The 22,276-nt window shown below is 40.8% G+C and overlaps 1 protein-coding gene and 1 long non-coding RNA gene across 2 annotated transcripts in view; both read left to right on the top strand.

Moving 5' to 3' along the window:
- LOC311285487 (cell adhesion molecule CEACAM5-like) overlaps positions 1 to 22,276 on the top strand; it is a gene marked incomplete at its 5' end in the record, with an annotated part of 114,891 nt that overhangs the window by 1,340 nt on the left and 91,275 nt on the right. Inside the window, one exon of the mRNA XM_084401135.1 lies at positions 7,644 to 7,898. Within this exon, the coding sequence (XP_084257261.1) occupies positions 7,644 to 7,898 (255 nt within the window). The remainder of the gene's footprint in view (positions 1 to 7,643; positions 7,899 to 22,276) is intronic.
- LOC311284847 lies at positions 17,897 to 22,101 on the top strand. Its single transcript, XR_014626268.1, has 11 exons — positions 17,897 to 18,091; positions 18,184 to 18,255; positions 18,524 to 18,661; positions 19,199 to 19,333; positions 19,408 to 19,491; positions 19,570 to 19,658; positions 19,744 to 19,846; positions 19,930 to 20,052; positions 20,272 to 20,467; positions 20,661 to 20,827; positions 20,911 to 22,101. It is a non-coding gene; the product is annotated as an uncharacterized lncRNA (long non-coding RNA).

Raw genomic sequence — 22,276 nt, 5'->3', positions numbered from 1 at the left:
TGAACAATGTTTGATTTTAACAATTTATGTTTATATTCAGTTATATTCAATTATTACAACTCCCTTGTCATGGCAACGCCACGGCATAAACACAACACACTAAAACAGCTGTTCAAGTAAATGGGTTTAACACCTTTAAAGCACCTTTAATCTCTTTTTAAAAAGAAAACAAAACTAAAATACAATACTATTAATTGTGTGTGGTAATCAGTATTATGCAACAAATGTTTGAAAAAAGAACTGTGTTGCATAATACAATCAGAGCTGGGTAGTAACTTTATACCAAGCATATCTTATTCAAATTAATGTGATAAACAATGTAATATGTGTAATGTAATAGATTACTGTTCGGGGTTATGTTCAGTTTTTTTTTTTTGGTTCTGATCCTGTTTATATGAGTTCCCTGTAATTGTTAGTTCCCTTATCGAGTCGGTCCCTCGACATTACGTATGGCGAAACCCATTTTCCTCGAAATGCTGAAGCCTGATTTGAATAACTCTTTTGCTTGCAAATAGCCAAAAAAACTCAGAATCTTTCTTCTTCAACCTGGAGCCTGGTTTCGCCGTGGATTCACGCAAACAGAGTGGACAACGTGGAATTATCCCCTCTCACTGTCTCTTTGCCGCACGTGTGGTGGTCCAATCGACTTCCCGGACGCACACGAGCAGTGTGTGCTGTGTCTGGGTCGGGCCCACACAGAAGCGGCGCTCGAGGGATCAGGTTGTCGAGCCTGTGAGGAACTTCCCATCAAGATCCTTCGCGTAAGGCTGGCCGTTACCCCTAGCGGTGGCCTTATGACTCCTGCCTCTCCTCCGCCCGCCACCGTCGAGCCGCGGACCGGGAGACTGCAGAAAGCTCCGTCAATGGACTCTGTTGAGGAGTTAGTGTCGGCCCAACGCCCACGCTGCCCTCACGTGTCAGAACCTCTCACCTACACTGAGGCTAGTTACCGCCCTCCGAAGACAGCGCGGGAAATTGTCTCTTTCGGATATGGTGAGGACGCCATCCCGGCCTCGCTGGATGTGGAGCTCATGGCTATCCTCAGAGGCAGTGGCGGACCTGGAGCTGGACTGGGCAGCCCACAAAGAACAGCCGTCTAGGAATTGGATGGACGGGTCCTTCCTCTGTGCGGGCCGCCAGGCGGACGCCCCGCAGAGACCCGCGCCTCTTTTCCCTCATCTCCACGAGGAGCTCACCCGGTCATGGCGCTCCCCTCACTCAGCCCGAGCCCGAAGGGACGGAGAAATTGGGTTACACGCGACCGCCTCCCGTCGAGGACGCCGTCCATTCACAATACACTAGCCCTCTTCGTTCAAGGCAGAGCCATCCCCATGAAAACATTTCAGAGGCTACTGGGTCTGATGGCAGCCGCAGCCTCCGTCTGCAGACTGGGCTTGCTGCACATGAGACCTCTGGTTGCAAAACCGAGTGCAGTCGCAGGCGTGGAGAGCGGGGACAGAACGCCTTATCATAACACGTTCATGTCTCAAGACTCTGGCACCTTAGTCCGGCACGACCATGTACGAACAGGGTGCTGCTATGGGCAGACTGGTCAGGCGGGTAGTGGTCACTAACTGTGTTGGCTAACTGGTGTATTGACAAACGGGAAGACCCAAAGGGTTGTGTTATCTCCACTATTCTGACCTTCCTGCAGGAACGTCTGCACGCTGGCAGTTCAGTTCAGTTCGAGTTTATTTATCCCTTAGGAAATTGGTTTTGCACAGGTGCTGCACATCACAAAAAACACTCACATAGCAAACACTCACATAGCAAACACTCACATAGCAAACACTCACATAATAAACACTCACATAGCAAACACTCACATAGCAAACACTCACATAGCAAACACTCACATAGCAAACACTCACATAATAAACACTCACATAGCAAACACTCACATAGCAAACACTCACATAGCAAACACTCACATAGCAAACACTCACATAATAAACACTCACATAGCAAACACTCACATAGCAAACACTCACATAGCAAACACTCACATAATAAACACTCACATAGCAAACACTCACATAATAAACACTCACATAGCAAACACTCACATAGCAAACACTCACATAATAAACACTCACATAGCAAACACTCGCATAGCAAACACTCGCATAGCAAACACTCACATAGCAAACACTCACATAGCAAACACTCACATAATAAACACTCACATAGCAAACACTCACATAGCAAACACTCACATAGCAAACACTCACATAATAAACACTCACATAGCAAACACTCACATAGCAAACACTCACATAGCAAACACTCACATAATAAACACTCACATAGCAAACACTCACATAATAAACACTCACATAGCAAACACTCACATAGCAAACACTCACATAGCAAACACTCACATAATAAACACTCACATAGCAAACACTCACATAGCAAACACTCACATAGCAAACACTCACATAGCAAACACTCACATAATAAACACTCACATAGCAAACACTCACATAGCAAACACTCACATAGCAAACACTCACATAATAAACACTCACATAGCAAACACTCACATAGCAAACACTCACATAGCAAACACTCATGATTACAGATTATTTAACATTAGAATAGCAGTTGGTATGAATGAGTTCTTAAACCTCCTTGTTCTCCCTCCCATTACTCTATATCTACGTCCTGATGGAAGAATAACAAACTCTTTGTGTAATGGGTGTGTTGGGCAATTGAATATCGCAAAGGCTTTTTTGACAACACGTCCTTTAAAAATGTCCTGTGGCAGTATCTGCTGAACTCCAATCACTTTCGAAGCAGTCTTTATCAGTTTGGTTATTCTGTTTCTGTTGGACAGGCTAATACAATCAAACCATACAATGTCACAATAAGAAATTACAGATTCAATAAAACTCTGATAAAACAGTGTCATTAACACTGAGCATACTTTAAAAGAGTTCATTTTTCTTAAGAAAAACATACGCTGCTGAACCTTTTTACAAATGGCATCTGTGTTAGCATTAAAATTTAATTTATTATCAATAACTGTACCCAGATAACGATATTCATCCACAAACTCAATATCTCTTCCATTTATGACAGTAGGAGAGACTGAAATGGCAGATTTTCCAAAATCTATGATCATGTCTTTGGTCTTTGATATATTTAGATTTAGGTTACATTTTGCACACCAAGAGACAAAGTCCTCCACCACTGGGCCATGAGATGTCTCCTCATTTACAAGAAGACTCACAATCACAGTATCATCCGCGAACTTTAACATATACCTATTGTCAAATGTGCTCCTACAATCATTAGTATACAAAATAAAAAGAAGAGGGGAAAGAACACACCCTTGAGGCGAGCCAATAGAAGAACATAATTTGGAAGAAAGCAGACTGTTGACTCTCACACACTGGGTTCTATTTGATAAAAAATTCACGATCCATCATACTAGATTAAGATCAAGGTTAAATAATCGAACTAATTTTTCGGCTAATACATGTGGCTTGATTGTGTTGAATGCAGATGAGAAATCAATAAAAGCTAGCCGTGCCCTTGTTTTTGGGGTCTCCAGATGTTGGGCTACTAAGTGTACAAGAGTGGTTATAGCATCCTCAACCCCTCTCCCTGCTCTGTACGCAAACTGGAGAGGATCTAAATTATCTTCTTTTGACTTATTGGTACCCCGAATCCATCAATATCGGTCGTAGGATCCATGTCTGCGGCCGTCAGCCACGTCTCAGCTAAAACACACGCATCTCTGAACTCACGTGTGTGAGATACTCGTGCTTGCAGTTCATCCACCTTGTTTTTCAGTGATTGAACATTTGCCAGGACTATTGAAGGTAGAGGCAGACGTCTCTTGCTTGTTAGGATTCTCAGACGCTGTCGCACGCCGCCTTTTTTGCCTCTTTTACGTGTTTTTCTTCTGGTCCTGCCATCTTCTCCAGGACTAAAAAGCTGGCAATTATTGTAAGCCATAATGTCCTTAAACAGGGGGGAATTTGCAAGTTGCCTCGACATCAAGCTGCCTAACCCTAACCAGAAATGATATCCCCTTCTTCCTTAGAGACATCACGGAACAATATTAAATTGTATTAAAAGTAAAAAGTAAAAGAGCTGCAAACAAACCAAGAGAACTACTCCAACACTCATGAACACAATTACACTCAACTGCAAACACCTGTTGCGAGTCGCCACGTGGCAGCTCCCCTTCTACACTGAAAGTATACATGGCCGCTATCGTCGCCTTTTGTGACATGCTGGATGGCCATTCGGTGGGGAAGCACACCCAGATATCGAGTTTCTCCGGGGCGGGGCGAGGCGGCTTAATCCTCCCCGCCTTCGTCAGATGCCAGTTTGGGACCTGTCGTTAGGGCTCAGTGCACTGTCTGATCCACCTTTCGAACCAGCCGAATCTAGCGACCTTAAAGAGGTCTCAGTTAAGACGGCGCTACTGCTCGCGCTAGCCTGCGGGAAACGAGTGGGAGACTTGCATGCCCTGTCAGTGAACAGTGTGTGTATGCATTTCAGACCGGACAATTCCATGGTCAGACTCATTCCCAGACGCGGCTACACGCCGAAGGTGCTCTCGACTCCGCTCAGAGCTCAGGTGGTTACAATTCAAGCATTTTGCCCCGCTGAACTAGACACTAATTCAGTGTCACAGAAGTGTGCTTTATGCCCCGTGCGTGAACAGGACTAGCCAGTTTCCAACTTCGGAGCAGCTTTTCATCTGCTACGCGGGCACCAAGAAAGGCAGTGCGCTGTTGAAACAGAGGCTATCACTGGATTATGGATTATGGAAGCTGTGCGACTAGCTTATGCTTCCCGAGGAACCGATTGCCCAATGGGGGTGCGCGCTCACTCCACAAGGAGTTTGGCGTCGTCATGGGCTTGGGCGAAAGGCATGTCTATTCAGGACATTCAGGACATCGCAGCGGGCTGGTCATCTCACACCACGTTTGCGAGATTTTATAACTTTGACATTCCATCGTTCGCACCACACGTTCTGTCAGTGCAGGAGGAGAGAGCTGAGCAGCCATTGGGTGACTAAGTCGCATAGAGACACGCCCCGACTGGTCACGTGTTCTAACCATGGTTTCAACCAGGTCGTATAGACAGCGTGAGTTACAATAGTAATGGCTGAGGTTGATAATAATCACATTAACTATATGATGTAGCCCCCTTTTATTATGCCCGCGTTCATAAGCCGGCAGTATTCTCAAGCACCAATATAGTGTTGCATTCCCCCCCATATCACACCAGTGTTGCTTAACTGGATACGGGGAGATACTGATGGTGTGGGCGCCGAGTTGGCTCTGTGCCAGAGTACATTTGGGTGTTCAACCAGGTCCGGTACCCGACCTAGAGCTAATGTACTATTGTCACGACACACACACAGGAAGGTAAGGTCCAATAGCAATTTATTAGGGTAATCCGTAATCATAATCCAAGTCAGGCTAAAGGTCAAAATCCAACAAAGGCAGTCCAGCAAACACGAAACAATACAGGCATGGAAACACGGAAGTGTGCGGACATCAAACAAGGAATCCACAACAATAACAGAAACAAACAGGGTATATATACACACAGATACTAACAAGGTGACGGGAAACAGATGTGTGCAATGATCAATGAGTGACAGAACAGGATGATGGGAAATGTAGTATGAGTGAAAGACACCGTGGGGAAGAGGACCTCTAGTGGTTACCCAGGGAAACACAAACCAGACACTGTAACAACTATAGTCTGAGGGCTTAGTGCTTGTGCTGCGAGCTGGGCCGACCGTTTTTCACACGGCGGGGGTTTTATACGTTCCCCATACGTAATGTCGAGGAACCGACTCGATAGGGGACTGTCTCTGGTTACTCATGTAACCGTAGTTCCCTGAGAGGAGGGAACGAGACATTACGTAAAGTGCCGTGTGAAAAGCTTTTCAGCCTCAATAGCTCTCGTTCAGTCGAAAGGTTTTTTGGCTATTTGCAAGCAAAAGAGTTACTCAAATCAGGCTTCAGCATTTAGAGGAAAATGGATTTCCCCATTCGTAATGTGTCATTCCCTCCTCTCAGGGAACTACGGTTATGTGAGTAACCAGAGACATTTCCATAGTTGTTAATTAGTTAATTAGTTAAGCACCTGTTCTCTGTTCTGTTGATTTTCCTCCCTTGTGTATTTAAGCCTTCAGTTCATTCAGTTCTTTTTCTGGTATTGTCTATGTTTTAATGTAGATGTGTTCATTCGGTTCATTCGGACAGTTCGTTTAAAGCAGCACTCAGTAGCTTCGGGATTTCTTCGCTGTATTCTCGCTTTTTGCTCGCAGGTCTCTCTCTAGAGCTCCCCCCACAGCTTCGGAATAGATATTTGACAACACTGTTGTAAAAACTCGTTGGTGATTCTCAGACACCAGAGGCTAGTAGATCAACGACATCAAAGCAGATGGGGCATTCTTTAAAACATCTTCTTCCTTCGGGTTCGAACAGCGTGAGGGAGCGCAATAATGACAGTATTTGAGCAGATTTCTTTTGGCCGTAAAGCAATTGTTTACATCGCGAGACCTGATATCACGCGATACTTCCTGACGCGGCGGCTGGCGACCCGCCGACTCAAAGTTGCAAGTGCGAATTTTCCGCTCACGGGCACCAGGGGGGTGCGAAACGACCACCATTCAACCCGAAATAAGTAATATAACCATTCCAATGACTCCGAAGCTGTTCAGTTAAGGTAAAAAAGTTACTTAGTTCACCTTTAAAAAAAACGATTAATCTGTTCCATACGTCATCAAGCAGTGATGGCACTACGCCGCCAGTGCCATAATATTTCAATAAAACATTCAAATAAACTCATTTGTGTCAATGCATATCGAAACATTCAAATAAAACATTATTTGTGTGAATGCATATGGCAGATTATTGCCTTTCATTCACTGAAGTTAATGGTGTTTGTGGTCAGTTTCATTTGCGGATCCTTTATGTCGGACACGACAATATTGAGTAGCCTACATCTTGGATAAGATTCCTAAAAGTTTCGCACCTACAGCACACATTACAGACATGCAGAAACGCCACGGTTATCTTCTACATGTCTAAAGTATATAGAAAGAATAAACCAGTCTTTTGATTTTGCTTGACATAAAATCATCTGCAAACTTCGACAGCTGGTTTGAACCGGCTCATTCGGGTCTTTTTGAGTGGGACATGCTTTGGCTTGTGTGTTTTGCATCATTAACCCGGAGCTAAATTTCGATTCAGTTTGATTAATGAACCAGCTCGACCTGTTACTACCTACCGGCTCAAAAGAACGATTCGTTCATGAAACGAACATCGCGCTTTCTACAGCCACACCTAACTATTATCCTACTAACTACAATTTTTGTTTTGTAATTTGTAATCAGTGACTGACTATAGTTTGTAAGTAATCTATCCAGCACTGATTTACTGACTACCACACACACACACACACACACACACACACACACACAAAAGTACTGTTTATTTTGTTTTGGATATTTCCTAATAAGTGACATGACCTGTTGACACAAGGATCCATGGATTCCTGTTGTTTATGCTAAATTCTGCCCGTATCAACTGTATGTAAGAACAGAAATAGAAGTGTTTGGTGGGGTGAGTGACGGGTGATGCTATATATTTCTCCTGTAGATCCTCCAGGGAATCCTGAGATCTCCATCAGTCCATCTGGTGTAATAGTGGAGGGAGATTCAGTGACTCTGAAGTGCAGCAGTGACTCAAACCCTCCTGCAGAAATCAGCTGGATTAAAGGAGGAACGCTTGTAGGATCTGGAAGAATCTTCAGCATCTCAAAGATCAGCTCTAATGACAGTGGAGAATACAAGTGCAAGTCCAGCAATGAACATGGAGAGAAATACTCTGACGCTGTGACTTTAAACGTCATGTGTGAGTTCATGATAAAACATCAGATGCAAATTTTCTGTTTTGATCAATTCAGTCCATATTAGTAATTTTAAAAATGTGTAATAAGATTAAAAAATCTTTGCGTTAAAATAGTGTAACTTTGGCTTTATAAAGTTGAAGAGGAAGAGGACCTGGACAAGAGCCACACTTTATGCAAGTAGAGATCCAGACTGCGACCAAATGGCGACAAGAAGTCGCACTGGTGTGACCACCACGCTGTGCAATTGAACTTCTGTTACATACGAGAAACATCAAACGGCAAACGAAACGAAAGTGAAACGAAACTGTGCTATTCGTTTGAGCTGTGGCGCGCGGACCGTTTAGCGCAGCGCGAGCTCAGAACAGGTTTACTCGTGGGCCGATCGCAATCACGTGATACTGTTATTACACAGCGCTGGGAGATCCAGTGAGAAACTGTTCGAATTCACAGCAGAATTAATAATATCGCAGCGAGATCTAATTGGAAGCATTCAGAATTCTATTATAACCCACACATGTCAGATCAAACAGCGCTGATGTTAAAACCAGGACAACCTCAGAAGCTTTCACCCAACTCTATGACAACATTTATTACCAAATCACTTCCATTTGTTTAATTAATAAAATATATAGGAAGTAAATTCATTAGGGATCATTACAAATACTTTGTTTTAAAAGTACTAAGTAGTCACACAGTGAGAAAAAAGAAAATCTGTAGGCTATAGAAAAAAAGATGCATAGATAATCGGTTTATCATCGCAGTCCTCAGAATCGCGACCGAATCGAATCGTGAGATGCCTAGAGATTCCCAGCCCTAATACAGAGTGGACGCTTCTACTGTCAGGCTCACAATCAACATCTCAGAGATCGGACGCTGTAACTGTCACAGATGAAGGTTTTATTTTATAAAGAGTTCAAGACAGTTATGCAGCTTTGAGAGTTAATCTGAACTCAAATTCTTCATCTTTCAGCTCATCGTGTTCAAGGCTGGCTCGTCGGGTTGGGGATCACTGTGGCGTGTTTAGGACTCTTCATCGTCATCGTCATCATTCTGTTTATAATGTAAGTTTGATTAAAATCATTCTCAATTACAGTGAGTGAATGCAATTCTCATTCAGACTAGTGCAGGTGTAAATGCCTCATGTGATGTGATTAGTAATTAATCTTTAAAATGCAGCTTACAAGTTTAATGTCTGTTAAATCAGGAGAAAACGAAGAGCTGCTAAAGCTGAAGACCTCACCGAAAAACAGGTAAATCTTCCGGACACAACATGTGAATAGTCTAGTTAGACGGGGCCATTCACACAGAACGCGAGAGACAAGTCAGTGGAACGAGAGACAAAAAAACCCAAAGAAAGTTTACCGCCTTTTAATCTGAGTGCCGTGTTTATAACGGTCAAACACGTCCGTCTAGCACGTTTACATAGAAAAACAATGGAAAGTAGAGCACTGAAATGGAAAAACGTGTTCTGTGTGTACAGCCCTTAAATGTGAATAATAAATAATATTTAAAGGGGTGGTATAATGCCCTATTCACAAGATGTAAAATAAGTCTCTGATGTCCCCAGAGTGTGTCTGTGTGTGTGTGTGTGTGTGTGTGTGTGTGTGTGTGTGTGAAGGTTTAGCTCTAAATACCCCACAGATATTTTTATCTAGCATGTTAAAATTGTCACTGTTTGAGGGTGAGGAAAAACGCACCGTTTTGTGTGTGTCCCTTTAAATGCAAATGAGCTGCTGCTCCCGGCACAGGGGGCGGAGCTTCAAGAGCTTTTCCTGAACTTCAGCCAGCTCCTTTGTTTCCTGTCTGCCATTATTGGACAAACTGATTAATCCAAGTGTGTCTGATTATTGTTGTTGTGACTACTGAGGTCAGGCACACCTGGATTAATCAGTTTGTCCAATAATGGCAGACAGGAAACAAAGGAGCTGGCTGAAGTTCAGGAAGTAGTGCAGCTGTGCATAAAGCCAATGATAGGCCTACCTTTGTTGACATTGACATGCTGTGAACATTCATATCCTTAATTAAAACACAAAAGGGTATATATGAAGATCATTTATTTAAAGGCTTATTTGCATATTTTCTGTTCATTTAACATTGCTTGTCTTTACATTTACATTTTATTTTCATTCCACACATTCTTTTCATTTCATATTGCTTTTCTTTTACAGTTTTTCCTTTTCATTTCACATAACTTTTCTTTACACTTTTAGTGAGTTGTTGTTAGGGTTGGGTACCGAAACCCGGTTCCAATAGGGAACCGGTTCCGACGTAAACGGTAGTAACCAGACCGAATAAGAACGAAACTTTCGGTGCCTGATTTCGATGCCTGACGTTTTTTTACCGCCCCCTATAGGCTAAAACATCTCGCGGCACGAATGATCCAATAATAAAACATCTCCAGTTAACCAGCAGAGCATTCATTTAGTTCGTTTGTTAAATAAGAGACGATCACTGAAATGTGTTTTTTTAAATCAAGTGATCAAAGTGCTCGTTGCCGCTGCGATCAGTGGCGCGGATACAGTGTTTTCTCGTGGCTCGCGCACACCGGTCTTCACTCGGACGCGCGCTTCAATACGTTGCGGAGATCGATCTATTTATGAGGCGCCGTCTATATGATTATGTGCGCGGAGAGTTTGTGTGTGTGTGTGCTCGCGTCTCAGATGAGTATGTGCGCGGAGAGTTTGTGTGTGTGTGTGTGTGTGTGTGTGCTCGCGTCTCAGATGAGTATGTGCGCGGAGAGTTCCGCGTGTCTAGAGTTTGCGTGTGTGTGCGTGAGCGACTTTAGAAGTTGTGCATTTAATATGTATTAGTTTGAGCATTCAGCAGTATACGTATGTGTGACTACCTAGTATACGTGTATGCAAGGGTTTCATGTGCGTGCAGCGTGAATGAAGTTTGATTTAAGCCCTAGACGGCGCTTCATATCTATTCGTTCTGGTGAAATCTCAAAATATAATGGACACAAAGTGTCCCTGCTTGATATACAACCACTGATGAGCATAATCGGTTTAAAAAAAAATAAAAAACTACAAATTTGAACCCAAAACCTCTGACACGCTTGACTAAAGTTCAAGTTCAGCTGCCAGTGTTCCTCTTCGGGTAAGTCTAGTATTTTAATGCCAACTGCAAATCTTGCATATCAAGTATGAAGTATATCAATATCAAGTATATTTATATGAGGCTATACTGTGTGTGTTAAATTTGTCAGATATATCTCTGTTCTGTAAAAGTCATAATATGAGAAGACAACATTTTGATCTTAACTCAAGTGTTTTGTGCTACATCAGTAGCCTTTTAAAGGGCACAATTTTTCATTTAATCAGAAAATCTTTTTCAGAAAATCACACACAGAGGTATTATTTTTTTGATGAAGCGTGTGCAGTTTAGTTTTCTTAAGTACCGTTTCAAGAACCGTTTAAGCACCGGAACCGTTTGAAAAATACCGAGTAGGTACTGGTATCGGATAAAACCCAACCAATACCCAACCCTAGTTGTTGTACAAATTTGTTGCAGACTTTGCATTCTTTAAGACTGTTTTGGAAGGAGTGTATTTGTGGGCTGGGCCAGAGTGGTTAATTTTACATGAGAGTAGAGCACAAACAGTTCTGTTGTCTAAAGTCATCCTATTCTCTGTAACAATCTTTCGTACCATGCTAAACCCCCTTTCTGAACTTGCATTGCTATGGGGAATGCATAGTAAAGCCTTCATAAGTTTTGGCAGCTCACTGAACCTCATGTCCTTTCCTACCAGGCCCCAGAATCTGTCGATTCTGTCTTCTTGGGGGAGTTGCTTACTATCTGTCACCTGATAGTCTGTGAATTCCTCTCTCATCTTATCCTCTTTCAGCCTCAACTGAGGGAACAGGGCCCCTAGCCTTTCCACTGTAAAGTAAAACAAGTGTTTGACTGAACATTGCAGATCTAAACAAGTATCAAGTATACTCTGCCAATTAATTGTTTGGTTATCAATGGGGAACTGTCCCCAGAGGATGTTGTTATGATGCGATGTAAAGCCTTTTGAGACAAATTGTTTGAAAAAATGGGCTTTACAGATAAAATTGCCTTGCCTTGCCTTGCCTAATATCAATAGGCTTCATGCAAAGCTGCATTACTTCCTGAACTTAAGACAGCTCCTTTACTTCCTGTCTTACATTATTGGACAAACTGATATAATCCAGGTGTGTCTGACCATTGCTAGGGTGGTTGCTAGTGTAAGTAGTGGAGCTGGGCATAAAGCCTATTGGAAACTGTTTCTATGATCTACCTGTCCCTGGAGTTATGCTAAGACGAGCTGCAGGGTCCAGCACTTTCAGGTCCCTCAGGAGTGGATGGTCGAGGGGAAAGGAGGAGGACATCTTCTTAAGCACTGCCTCATAGAAGCTTCTCACAGTTCTACAACAGCATAAGAGTGAAAAAAATGCATTAGTGGTAATATTTTTAGGCACACTACAGCCTATACTCTCATACTGTCAAAAGATGATATCGTAATATAACTACTGGTCAATATACTCACTGAAAGATTTTCTTCTCGGCTGACACAGGGAGCTCAGCGCTTCTCATGAATGCCTTTGTGTCTGCTCCGATAAAGAGATCTTCATCAGCCAACTGATGTCCATCTCCATACTCCACCTCCCTGAGAGGTACACCCACGATTGCCCTGGCTGGTAGCCCAGGGTCCTCTTCATCAGCCTGTACATCTCCTCTTCAAGTCTGTGTATTTGTACTCCCTCTGACTGCAGATAATATCAATGGTCACAACAAAATAACAGTGAAATAAGAATGCTACAATAAGTACAAACATTTAATTATATCCTATTATTCACTCATTCATTCAATATCATTGACACCCACCTGGAAGGCTATGTTAAATTCAGATAAAGGCTTAAGGGCAGCACTCAGGAACAGGAAGTAGGTCTTCACGATTGGATCACGCAGATGGCTTGCCAGATCACGCACTTTAACACTCCTCTCCACCTCTTCATGACTGTTAAATTAGGCCTACAGTACATAGAGATACAGGGTGGCAATACATGGTTAAAATTGAAATATAGCATAAGCCCCTTTCACACAGAGATTCCGGAAAATACACGGATAAAGTGACCCGGGATTTGACCCGGGTTCATTTGATTTTGGTTCATTCACACTGCCAGTGATTTTCCGGAATCAGAGAGTGCGTTCACACACAACCCGTGTATGTCCCGGAAAGACACGTGACATCGATGTGACTTGTAATGTCTCAGCAGTGTCTTCAGTTTGCTTATGAGCTGCGATTTCTCTCTCGAGAAACCACGCTTGTGCATTTATTTCTCTGATTCGATCATAAAATTGCGCATTTCGTACAGTTTCACAGCTGGCGAACGATCCCGGCTTCAGCGTCATCACTACGACACGGCATTATTACGGCTTTTGTTCACACAGCGCGCGTCCCGGGACTGAACACGGCAATGTTACTAGGTCCCCAACCCGGCATCGATCCCGGCATTAAACCCGGGTCGTGTTTGCGTTCACACAGAAGGCGTTCCGGCAATTTGCCGGCAATTTCCCGGGTTCAATGCGCTGTGTGAAAGGGGCTATAGTAAATTGTGTAGATATCTGCTGAGTGGAGTTACCATTCTACCTGTAGTGCATCCCACTGGTTCAGCGCCCTCTGGATGCAGGTTAACAGACTCAGCCATCTGGTGCTGCAGTACCTGAGGAGCTTCAGGTGGTCTGAATCAGTGAAGTCTACAAACTCTTTGTAGACTTCACATCTTTTTGCACTGAGAGATAGAAAATGACTCTGTTAGTGGTAGGAATTGTGAGTGAGTGTGTGTGTAAAGAATATGAACTGCAGGCCTACAAGGCTACCTTGTTCATGAGTTAGCCACATGCAATGTTGTTACATTGTAACACACAACATTAGGCGAGAGAAATAGCAGGCCTATATGCATGCATTTACCTTCTATCAAAGTGGGTGTATATCCCCACCAGGATGTCTTCCACTGGTACCTGGGCTGCTCTGATGCCACAGCCAGTGGCCAGCTGTACCGGGTGGCAGATGCAGCCAAGGTCCTGGAGGTGGGGCTGGCTGGTCTTCAGTCTGCTGATGACCGAGTTATGGCGGCCTTTCATAACACTCGCATTATCAGAGTTAAAGGCAATCAGGTTATTCCATGGGATGCCTCTTTTTCTATTGGAAACAGGAAAAAATGCCACAAAACGTCTTAGACAAAATGTAAGGTTGTAATTAAATGCTATCTACTAAACATGTCAACACAGTGCAGTTCCCCTTACCTTAATGCTTCACTAAGCTTTTCATACAGATTTTCTGCATTTCCTACATTGCATGTAGGCATCTCCAGGAATCTTGTAGCGACCTGCAGAGTGGCCTCATCGTAGAGTCTAGTCAGGATGACGAATTATTTGTCTGTTTTTCTTTTGTTCGATTCGTCGCACATCAGTGAAAAGGGCTGAGATCGGCATATTTTGGCCAACTCGTCCTCTAGTTCTGCTGCTATGGCACCTGTTAAGTGTCCAGTAATTAGCTAGTAAGTTAGCCTACAACATGCATGCCATGGGTTAATGCTCAAATGTTAGAATATTCAAACACATTTCAAACCCATTTTATACCGTTATAGCAAACGTACAGTAGCCCAGCAGTAAGAAAGATAGGTAGCTAACTTACCTTTGATGATTTGAGTAGCCTTAGATTTTCCCGTTGAGTATTTTCGTGCAATAGCAGAGTCCGGGAACATGTCAGCTACACACTTGTTGAAGTCGTCGTGGAAGGAGAAAGGAATGTTGTTTTTGGCACACAGCATTGCCATTTTTACCTCTGCACGTGTGACCTGGTCTGCCTCTGTGGCATTTCTCGTCACGAATGTTGACATCGCCTGGGCATGTTTTTGTCCCTCTAGTCCGCGCTTGTGCTTGGAGGATTTCTCGTGCTGAGAAACATCATTCCTTCCCCCGCGTGAGATGCTAAAATCACAGTTACAAAACTTGCAAAACGCGTGACTGTCCCCCACCCTGCTCCTCTTCAGAAAATTAAAATCGATGTCCCATTGATCGCGGTATTTACATGCTGTTTTTGATTTTTTGGCAGGAGTGCCTTCCGAGAAGGTCATAGCGTCCATCATTCGTCTCAGTTTTTTTTTTCTGTTTTTTCCCGCGTTGTCACTTGTCATCATCTGACCTCACACACTAACCTCGCGACAACTGCCACCTACAATACATGTAGTAGGCTACTGCAGGTGGCAGTTATCACGAGACTAGCGACAGAGCTCAGATTGGTAATGTTTCTTTTTTTTTTTTACTCCGCTCGGGCCCGGGGTATTATTATTTTTTAATAACGCAGGTTAAAATACGGGAGATTTACGGGTAAATACTAATATGGGAGGACGGCGGGATAGAAGGGTAAAATACGGGACTTTCCCGGCCAAAACGGGATACTTGACAGGTATGGTCCTTTTACCTCACACACTTTTAGCCTTTTATGTTCAAACCGGAGTCAGACAATGATGGAGAGACTCGAGAAGAAGTGACAACATGTAAAATGCAACAGGACATTTCTGAATGATTAGTTGATGAGTTTATGAAGCTGATGTGGAGTTATCTTCTAGTCATTGATTAGCATATTCTGTTATGATAATCTATAAATCGTGTTCTGGGGGCGGGGTTTATGTAAATTTTAGGGTTGGTGATGTCACTAACCCGAGAGGAATGTGGTGTAGTCTCTACCAGCCGTTTGTTGTAGTCCTTAAAAAGCAATTTCTGTAAAAGCAAATCTCTCCCTTTGCTGTGAACTTTGAGCGTCGTAACTTTGCAGATGTTGTTTATGCTCAAACAGCAACATTACACACTAACTAAAGTTAGAAAAGTGAAGTAATAATCAACCACCCCTTTAATTTTCTTCTGTTTCAGGACAATCTGTACTCTACCGTAACAGGGAGAGACGTTCATGTTTCTGAATCAGCCGATTGTGATGACGCTCAGTACGCCAGTGTAACTTCCAGCAAACCCAGAAGAGACGCAAATGCTCCTGAATGCAGAGAGACTGAGGAGATCCAGTACGCAACTGTCCAACATCACAGAAACAAACAGACGAAGAGAGCAGAGGAGAACGAAAGCCACTACGACAATATCAGGATTGGTCAGCCTGATTCTGTCCTGAGGTGAGAAGAACGAGCTTAAAGAGACAGTTCACGCAGAAATAAAACATTTGCCGTCTACTCACCCTCATGTTGATGAAAGGAGCATTTATAGTTCTTTAAATCTGGAATTTTGTTGTTAATAACTTTGTGTCCCACTGATGTTTCAGAAACATCTGAATTGTTTAATGACTTTTATCATCATGCAATCTGATCCATAACATGATTGTTGTTTTATTTGATGTTCTTTAGGCGATCAAATGTGCAGACTGTGGAAGAGGCGTCTGTGATCTACAGCCGTGTCAAATGAGTGAACGAGACCATCATGAAGACAAAGGCCAAAACAATGAAACAATATTCTGAGAGTATGGCTGTCAATTTAGCATTGATAATTCACTCAGTTATTTATTGTTCATTAAATCAGGTAAGGGACCGTTTATGGAATGGACCACTGGAGGAAAATAGGGGAGGGTCATGTCTTTTTATTCTTTGTTGAGGGGAGGGTCTTTTGTATTCTACTTGTATTCATGAAAACAGCAAAATTTCAAAGTGTCTTGTTTTGTGCATATTTTTCCATCGCTAGCAGACGGGTCTGACCCAGCAAAAATCTTTATTTAAAAAAAAGTTTTGTCAGCATTGCGATTCTCTTTATACACATATACACTCTTTAATAGACGTATTCACGTTTAAACACAATTTAAACAACGTATTATTCAATGCATTACTTCTATATAGATTTTTATATTAAGTTGCTCAAGCAAGTGGTCAAATATTTAACCGTGTACTTATATTAAAATTGCAAACATTTTAAATTAAAACTTAAAATTGACAAAAACAGCCGACTCTCATGCCTTTTCTTTTGCATTTAAATTTTAATACAATATTGTATCTCACAAATAACTTGTTTTTCCACCTTCACGAATGAGACGAGTGTTGTTCATTATGTCGCCTTGTTGAGGTAAATTGTAGTTTTCCTAGCTTTATGTAGAATGCTAAATCCCGCTGCTACTGTATATGCAAGGTAAGATTAAATTAAACTGTATATGTAAATTGTATATATTCTATAGCTAATATTTAAAATCTTAAGTTGCATCAATAGCAGAGGAGAAAGACCGCAAAATTTAAAAATACTACTGTTATTGTGTCACGAAATGTAGTTTTAAGAGTTTTTCAGTCAAGAGCGTAGTTGTTTGAAGGTCAAATATGTTGTTTGTCTATACAGATAGTGCCTATTTCAGTTGTGAGATCCAGGCGATCACCAGGCGCTCAGCGCTCATGTACCCCGCCTGGAACAGCCTTACCTCGGCTAGTGCTTCTGACGTTTGCCGCTGGCTCTGATGTCTCTAGTCTAGTGGTTAAATATGAGATATAATTCGTCATCTCATTAATCTATCATTTGTTCCCTGGCAAATCGTTTTGGCTGAGGGCAAAGTTTAGTTTCATAACTTTATATAAATTATTTAGGCAATTTATGTTTAATGTTGTAGCCTGCTGACTTATGTTTGACTGAATCGTTTAACTTACTTTATTTCTTGACTTGTATAGCTTCTTACACCTTTTAGGCTACTTAAACTTATAATGGCTATTATTGATCAATAAAACTGAAATTTAATAAAAAGAGACAGGGTTGAGTCATTTTATTTTATATGGCCTATGTAAGAATATTTTAATATATATAAAATAAGATATCACCAACACGACATGTGTTTTTATTTCATGTATGGGATGGGAAGTATTTCAGAGTATGTTGTCTTGAAAGAAATCAAGCATCACTGGCAAAGGCTCAAAAGAGACCATGCCTTTCTAAAAGATCTTTTTAAAACATTGTTTGTGTTTTTTTTTTTTACTTTTAGGACTGGAGAACATCTGGCAATGGGATGTCACGACTTCTTTTCATTTGTTGAGAAAAAGCTACACTACATCAGTGATCACATCTTCTTTTCATCAGTTAGGGTACTACTGAACAAACTGGTCTGAAGAATAAGAACATGGTTGCTACACCTGCCGCCAGAAAACCAATGTGTCCCAACTCAAACCATTCCTGCGGCGTGACAGTGACCTGGATGGTGAGAAAGGCAGTACATTACAGTACAAGGTCCACTTTTTGAAGTAAATGTTTATGGCAAATTTAAAATATTACATATACAACCTTTTTCAGTGAATATTCATGATGACCATGATTATTACTGCCTGAAGACAGACATGGCAGGAGGTGATGCATCAGGCACAGGTATGCTTGATTTTGATATTAGTTAAATTTGTGCATTTCTTATTTATATGTAAAACTGTACAATAAGTAACTTTGGCAAAGATTTGTGACTGATCCAAACGTGTTTACAGAAATTGTTCAGTTTTCAGTAAAGGAAGTTAAATGAAGTCTGTTATTTATTATATTATATTATATTATATTATATTATATTATATTATATTATATTATATTATATTATATTATATTATATTATATATGTTAGACAATTACAAAGCATTATTTTTTCTAGGAAATGTATATGAGAATTTTGAGTGAGGAAACGGACAGAAAGCGGCCACTCATTCAGCTTCCGAGATGCCAGGCCACAGTTGAAGATTTCGAGACACTTTGACCACAGAAGAAAAGTTTCCCACGGCGGAATGACAACGTTAGAATTTCAATTTGATACATTTTTTGAGACATATTTGTAATATCTCTAGTTAGTCCCATTTTCCACAAAACTTCCAAACAAAAAGCTGCAAAAGCGCCAAGTTTCATCCCAAAATTTCACTGTCTGCGAGTCTCTATTTGCCACAATGCAATAAATGCTTAGTGGGATCTCCATATCTCAGCTCTGGAAGGCTCTAGAGCCTCCAATCTTGCAATCATGTCTATGTCTCAGCACCCTCTAACAGAATACAAGGTTTTGAGAATATCCAAGAAACTTTATTTTTTGACCCAAAATATCTATAAGGTAACATTTTTGGGTCGAAAAATAAAGTTTCTCAGATATTCTCGAAACCTTGGATTCTGTTAGAGGACATAGACATGATTGCATGATTGGAGAAATTTTGGGATGAAACTTAGTGCTGCGGACTCAGGCAAGCCCTCCATATGCCTCCAATGGCAGCTTATTTGTATGGGCAAATTTGTATTTGTATATATTATTCAACAACATTTTATTGAAATCTACTATTTCTTTTAGATTCTTGACACGAGGATTGCCCAGCTCTGTAAAGCACATGGTGGAACTGCTTTACGGGTGCACACGTTCGTTCTCTGGTGGCGATCCTTCACTATCAAGAAACATGCGGATGACAGTCACATTTCTTGTCTGAAGGTAAATGAAAATATATTAAATAAATTTCAGGGGCAGGGGACACATTTACTTATTTACTTAAAAATATTTTAAAGGACCTTGATGAGAATGACACAGTCCTTATTCCAAGAAGTGTTGGTGGACAGAGCCCCGAAAAGGGAAACCACTTCATTTTGTGGGTATGTGTGGATAAAGAAATACATTTTTGCTCAACAGTTGTTACTCTGGTTAAAGCGGTTTCTGCTTATGTTGTAAAGGTCTTGGATGGTTTGCTGAATCATATTCGAGTTTATGACCCCACTGGCAACTACAAGTCAATTTCTGCGATGGACCTGGCTATACTATGGTATTTTGTGCTTTGTAAATGACAAAATTGTTATCTTTATTTACTAATGTACATTTCTTAAATTCTTTTTTCTTTTGTACAAAAGCAATGCCTTCAGAAATACTTGGGACTTGGGCAAATGGACTGTTGAGTTCCCAGAACAGTGGAGGCTGACTGACTCTAACAACTGTGGGGTTTTGGTTTGTACAGTAAGTTAAATAAATGCTTTTATTAATTATTTATTTTTTGTATTACATCTACATTACTTTAACAAATGTGTTTATTGCATTAGATGGCAGAAATGGAGGTGAGGGACAAATGGACCTCAATGAAAAACGAGGTGATACAGGGAGAAGATCTGTGGCATCTGAGAAGATATCACGCTTCATCAACGGCAGCATATGACGTATAAAAGGTGTGTGTAAAATGTGTGTCCTCATTCATATAAACCAACTTAAAAGTTTAATAATTCAAGTAGATCGATGATTTTTAAAATATAGGATAGTTGAGGAGGTGGAAAAAAGGAATTTGTTCTCTTGTCAGTGATGCTGAAATTCAGGACCATATGAGTTTTTACGAAATTTTAAATGTCTAGATATTGTTTGCTATACTAAATATTTTTATATTTTCCAAGGAATTGTGAAAGGCTCACTGAAACCCACGTGGAACAAATGGTGGCAAATGAAGACAGGGGAAAATGACAAAACCTAAGAGCTTTCATCCAGCCTTGTCAGCAACTTCTAGGACACATCGACAACATTGTGTTTGAGCAAAAGAAGGACAAAAAGCTTGAACATATCGACCTTTTAATGTGTGAACTGATTCCTGAGGTACGCATTTTATGGGATCATATGTACTGGAATGTTTTATATCACCAAAAAAAAAAATCATAATTTTCTCACCCTGGTATCATTTAATAATATGTTGGGAGAAATTGATGGCTGATTGTTATATGTTTTGGTGAACTAACTCATTAAACTAACTCATTAAGTAATTACTTTTTTCTTATCTTTTGTTGTACAGATCAGCCTTATACTGAACGGAAGGTTTCAGTCACTTTTGGGCTGATATATCTTATCTTGTGGAGTGTGTCATTATAATAGCCTCTTAATGTCACAACATCCAAGGTTCAACGAGCTACCAACGTCTGCTGCGCTGCGCCTTCGAGTTTGCCCATCAAAGTAAAAACAGTGAGTGATGTTCCATAGCACTAAAGACTTTGTGAGTGTACAGTTGCACGTGACGTGTTGCAGCATGTGTGTGTGTTTTGCAGAGTTCCCTCAAGCCAGTCCATGACACCAAGTCCAGTCTCCTCGCCTACCAGGTCACGACCACACCATGACAAGGGGAAATTGACTGACTGCATCATCTTGGTTCCACAAAGAATTGACTGCACATACAACATGAATTTACTTCAAACTAAAGATCTGACTTTACACACAGCAAAAGACACTGCATCTATTTGTGTCTCATTAGCTCTCAAAAAACTTACAGTTCATTAAATATTTTAACACAGCTACCTCAACATTAATTGTTTTTTTTTTTTAATCTTCACAATGTATAGCCAGAGGACTATCACAAAAGCATTTAGGAAAGTAAAGACATACTAGAGTATGTCTGTTCAGGAGAGAATTTGGATGGAAAAACATAATGAGATTTTTTATTACCCCCGCCCAGAAATCTCACCAAAACATAGGAACAGGATGCTGGAGACTGTGTGGCGTCAATGACGCTAACCATTATCATATATTCTGGGCCTGCCCAAAGGCTGTACCCTTTTGGCAAGAGGTACATAGATGCTTGGAGAATATTTTTCAAGTGAATATTCCTTTTGATTTCTTACATATGTACCTAGGTATGGAAACCCCAAATCTGACTTTGGCTGCAGATAAGTACCTGTTTAGGATTCTTTTACTGTCAGCCAGGAAGGCAGTGACAAGAAAATGGCTTCAACCAGACTTACCAGGTTCTGATGAATGGTACAACACTATAAACCAAATATATATAATGGAGAGAATCACTATGACCTTAAGATTAGAAAAGGAGAAATTTATAGGTTTATGGTCTAAGTGGATTGCATATATAAGTGCAATAAGACTGGATCTTGTCTGAGGTCTGAGCAGCGAGGGCAGACACAGGGTTGGGAAGGGGGTGGTCAACAGGAGAGAGAGGATTGAAATAAACTGTAGTTCTGTTAGGTAGTCTGTTTGTAGTTTTGTGTAAATGAAACAAAACCCTATCCACTTGCACCCTTTGTATATATATATATATATATATATACATATTTTTTTTTTTCTGTTTATTTACATGTAATCACAAAAAGGTCAATATATATATATGTGAGGCAATTATAATCTTTTGTTTTCGAACCAAATGTCTCATTTGGAAAAGTGCATAATTAATAATATAAGTATAATTCACTTCTTTTCTTTAATTTTTATTTTTTTTTTATTTTTTTTTGTCATTATGCAAGTTTTTTTTTTTTTTTTTCGCAGAGAATGTCATATTTTTTTTATTTTTTTTATTTTTTTTATTTTATTTTTTTTTTATATATTTTTTATATATATATTTATTTTGGCTATTTTTTTTTTTTCCTCCAATGTAAACTGTGAAATGTGAAAGATCCTTATAATAAAAAG

Source organism: Rutilus rutilus (genome assembly GCF_951802725.1).
Source record: "Rutilus rutilus genome assembly, chromosome: 25".
Lineage (NCBI taxonomy): Eukaryota > Metazoa > Chordata > Actinopteri > Cypriniformes > Leuciscidae > Rutilus > Rutilus rutilus.
This window is presented reverse-complemented; position numbering and strand designations above follow the sequence as displayed.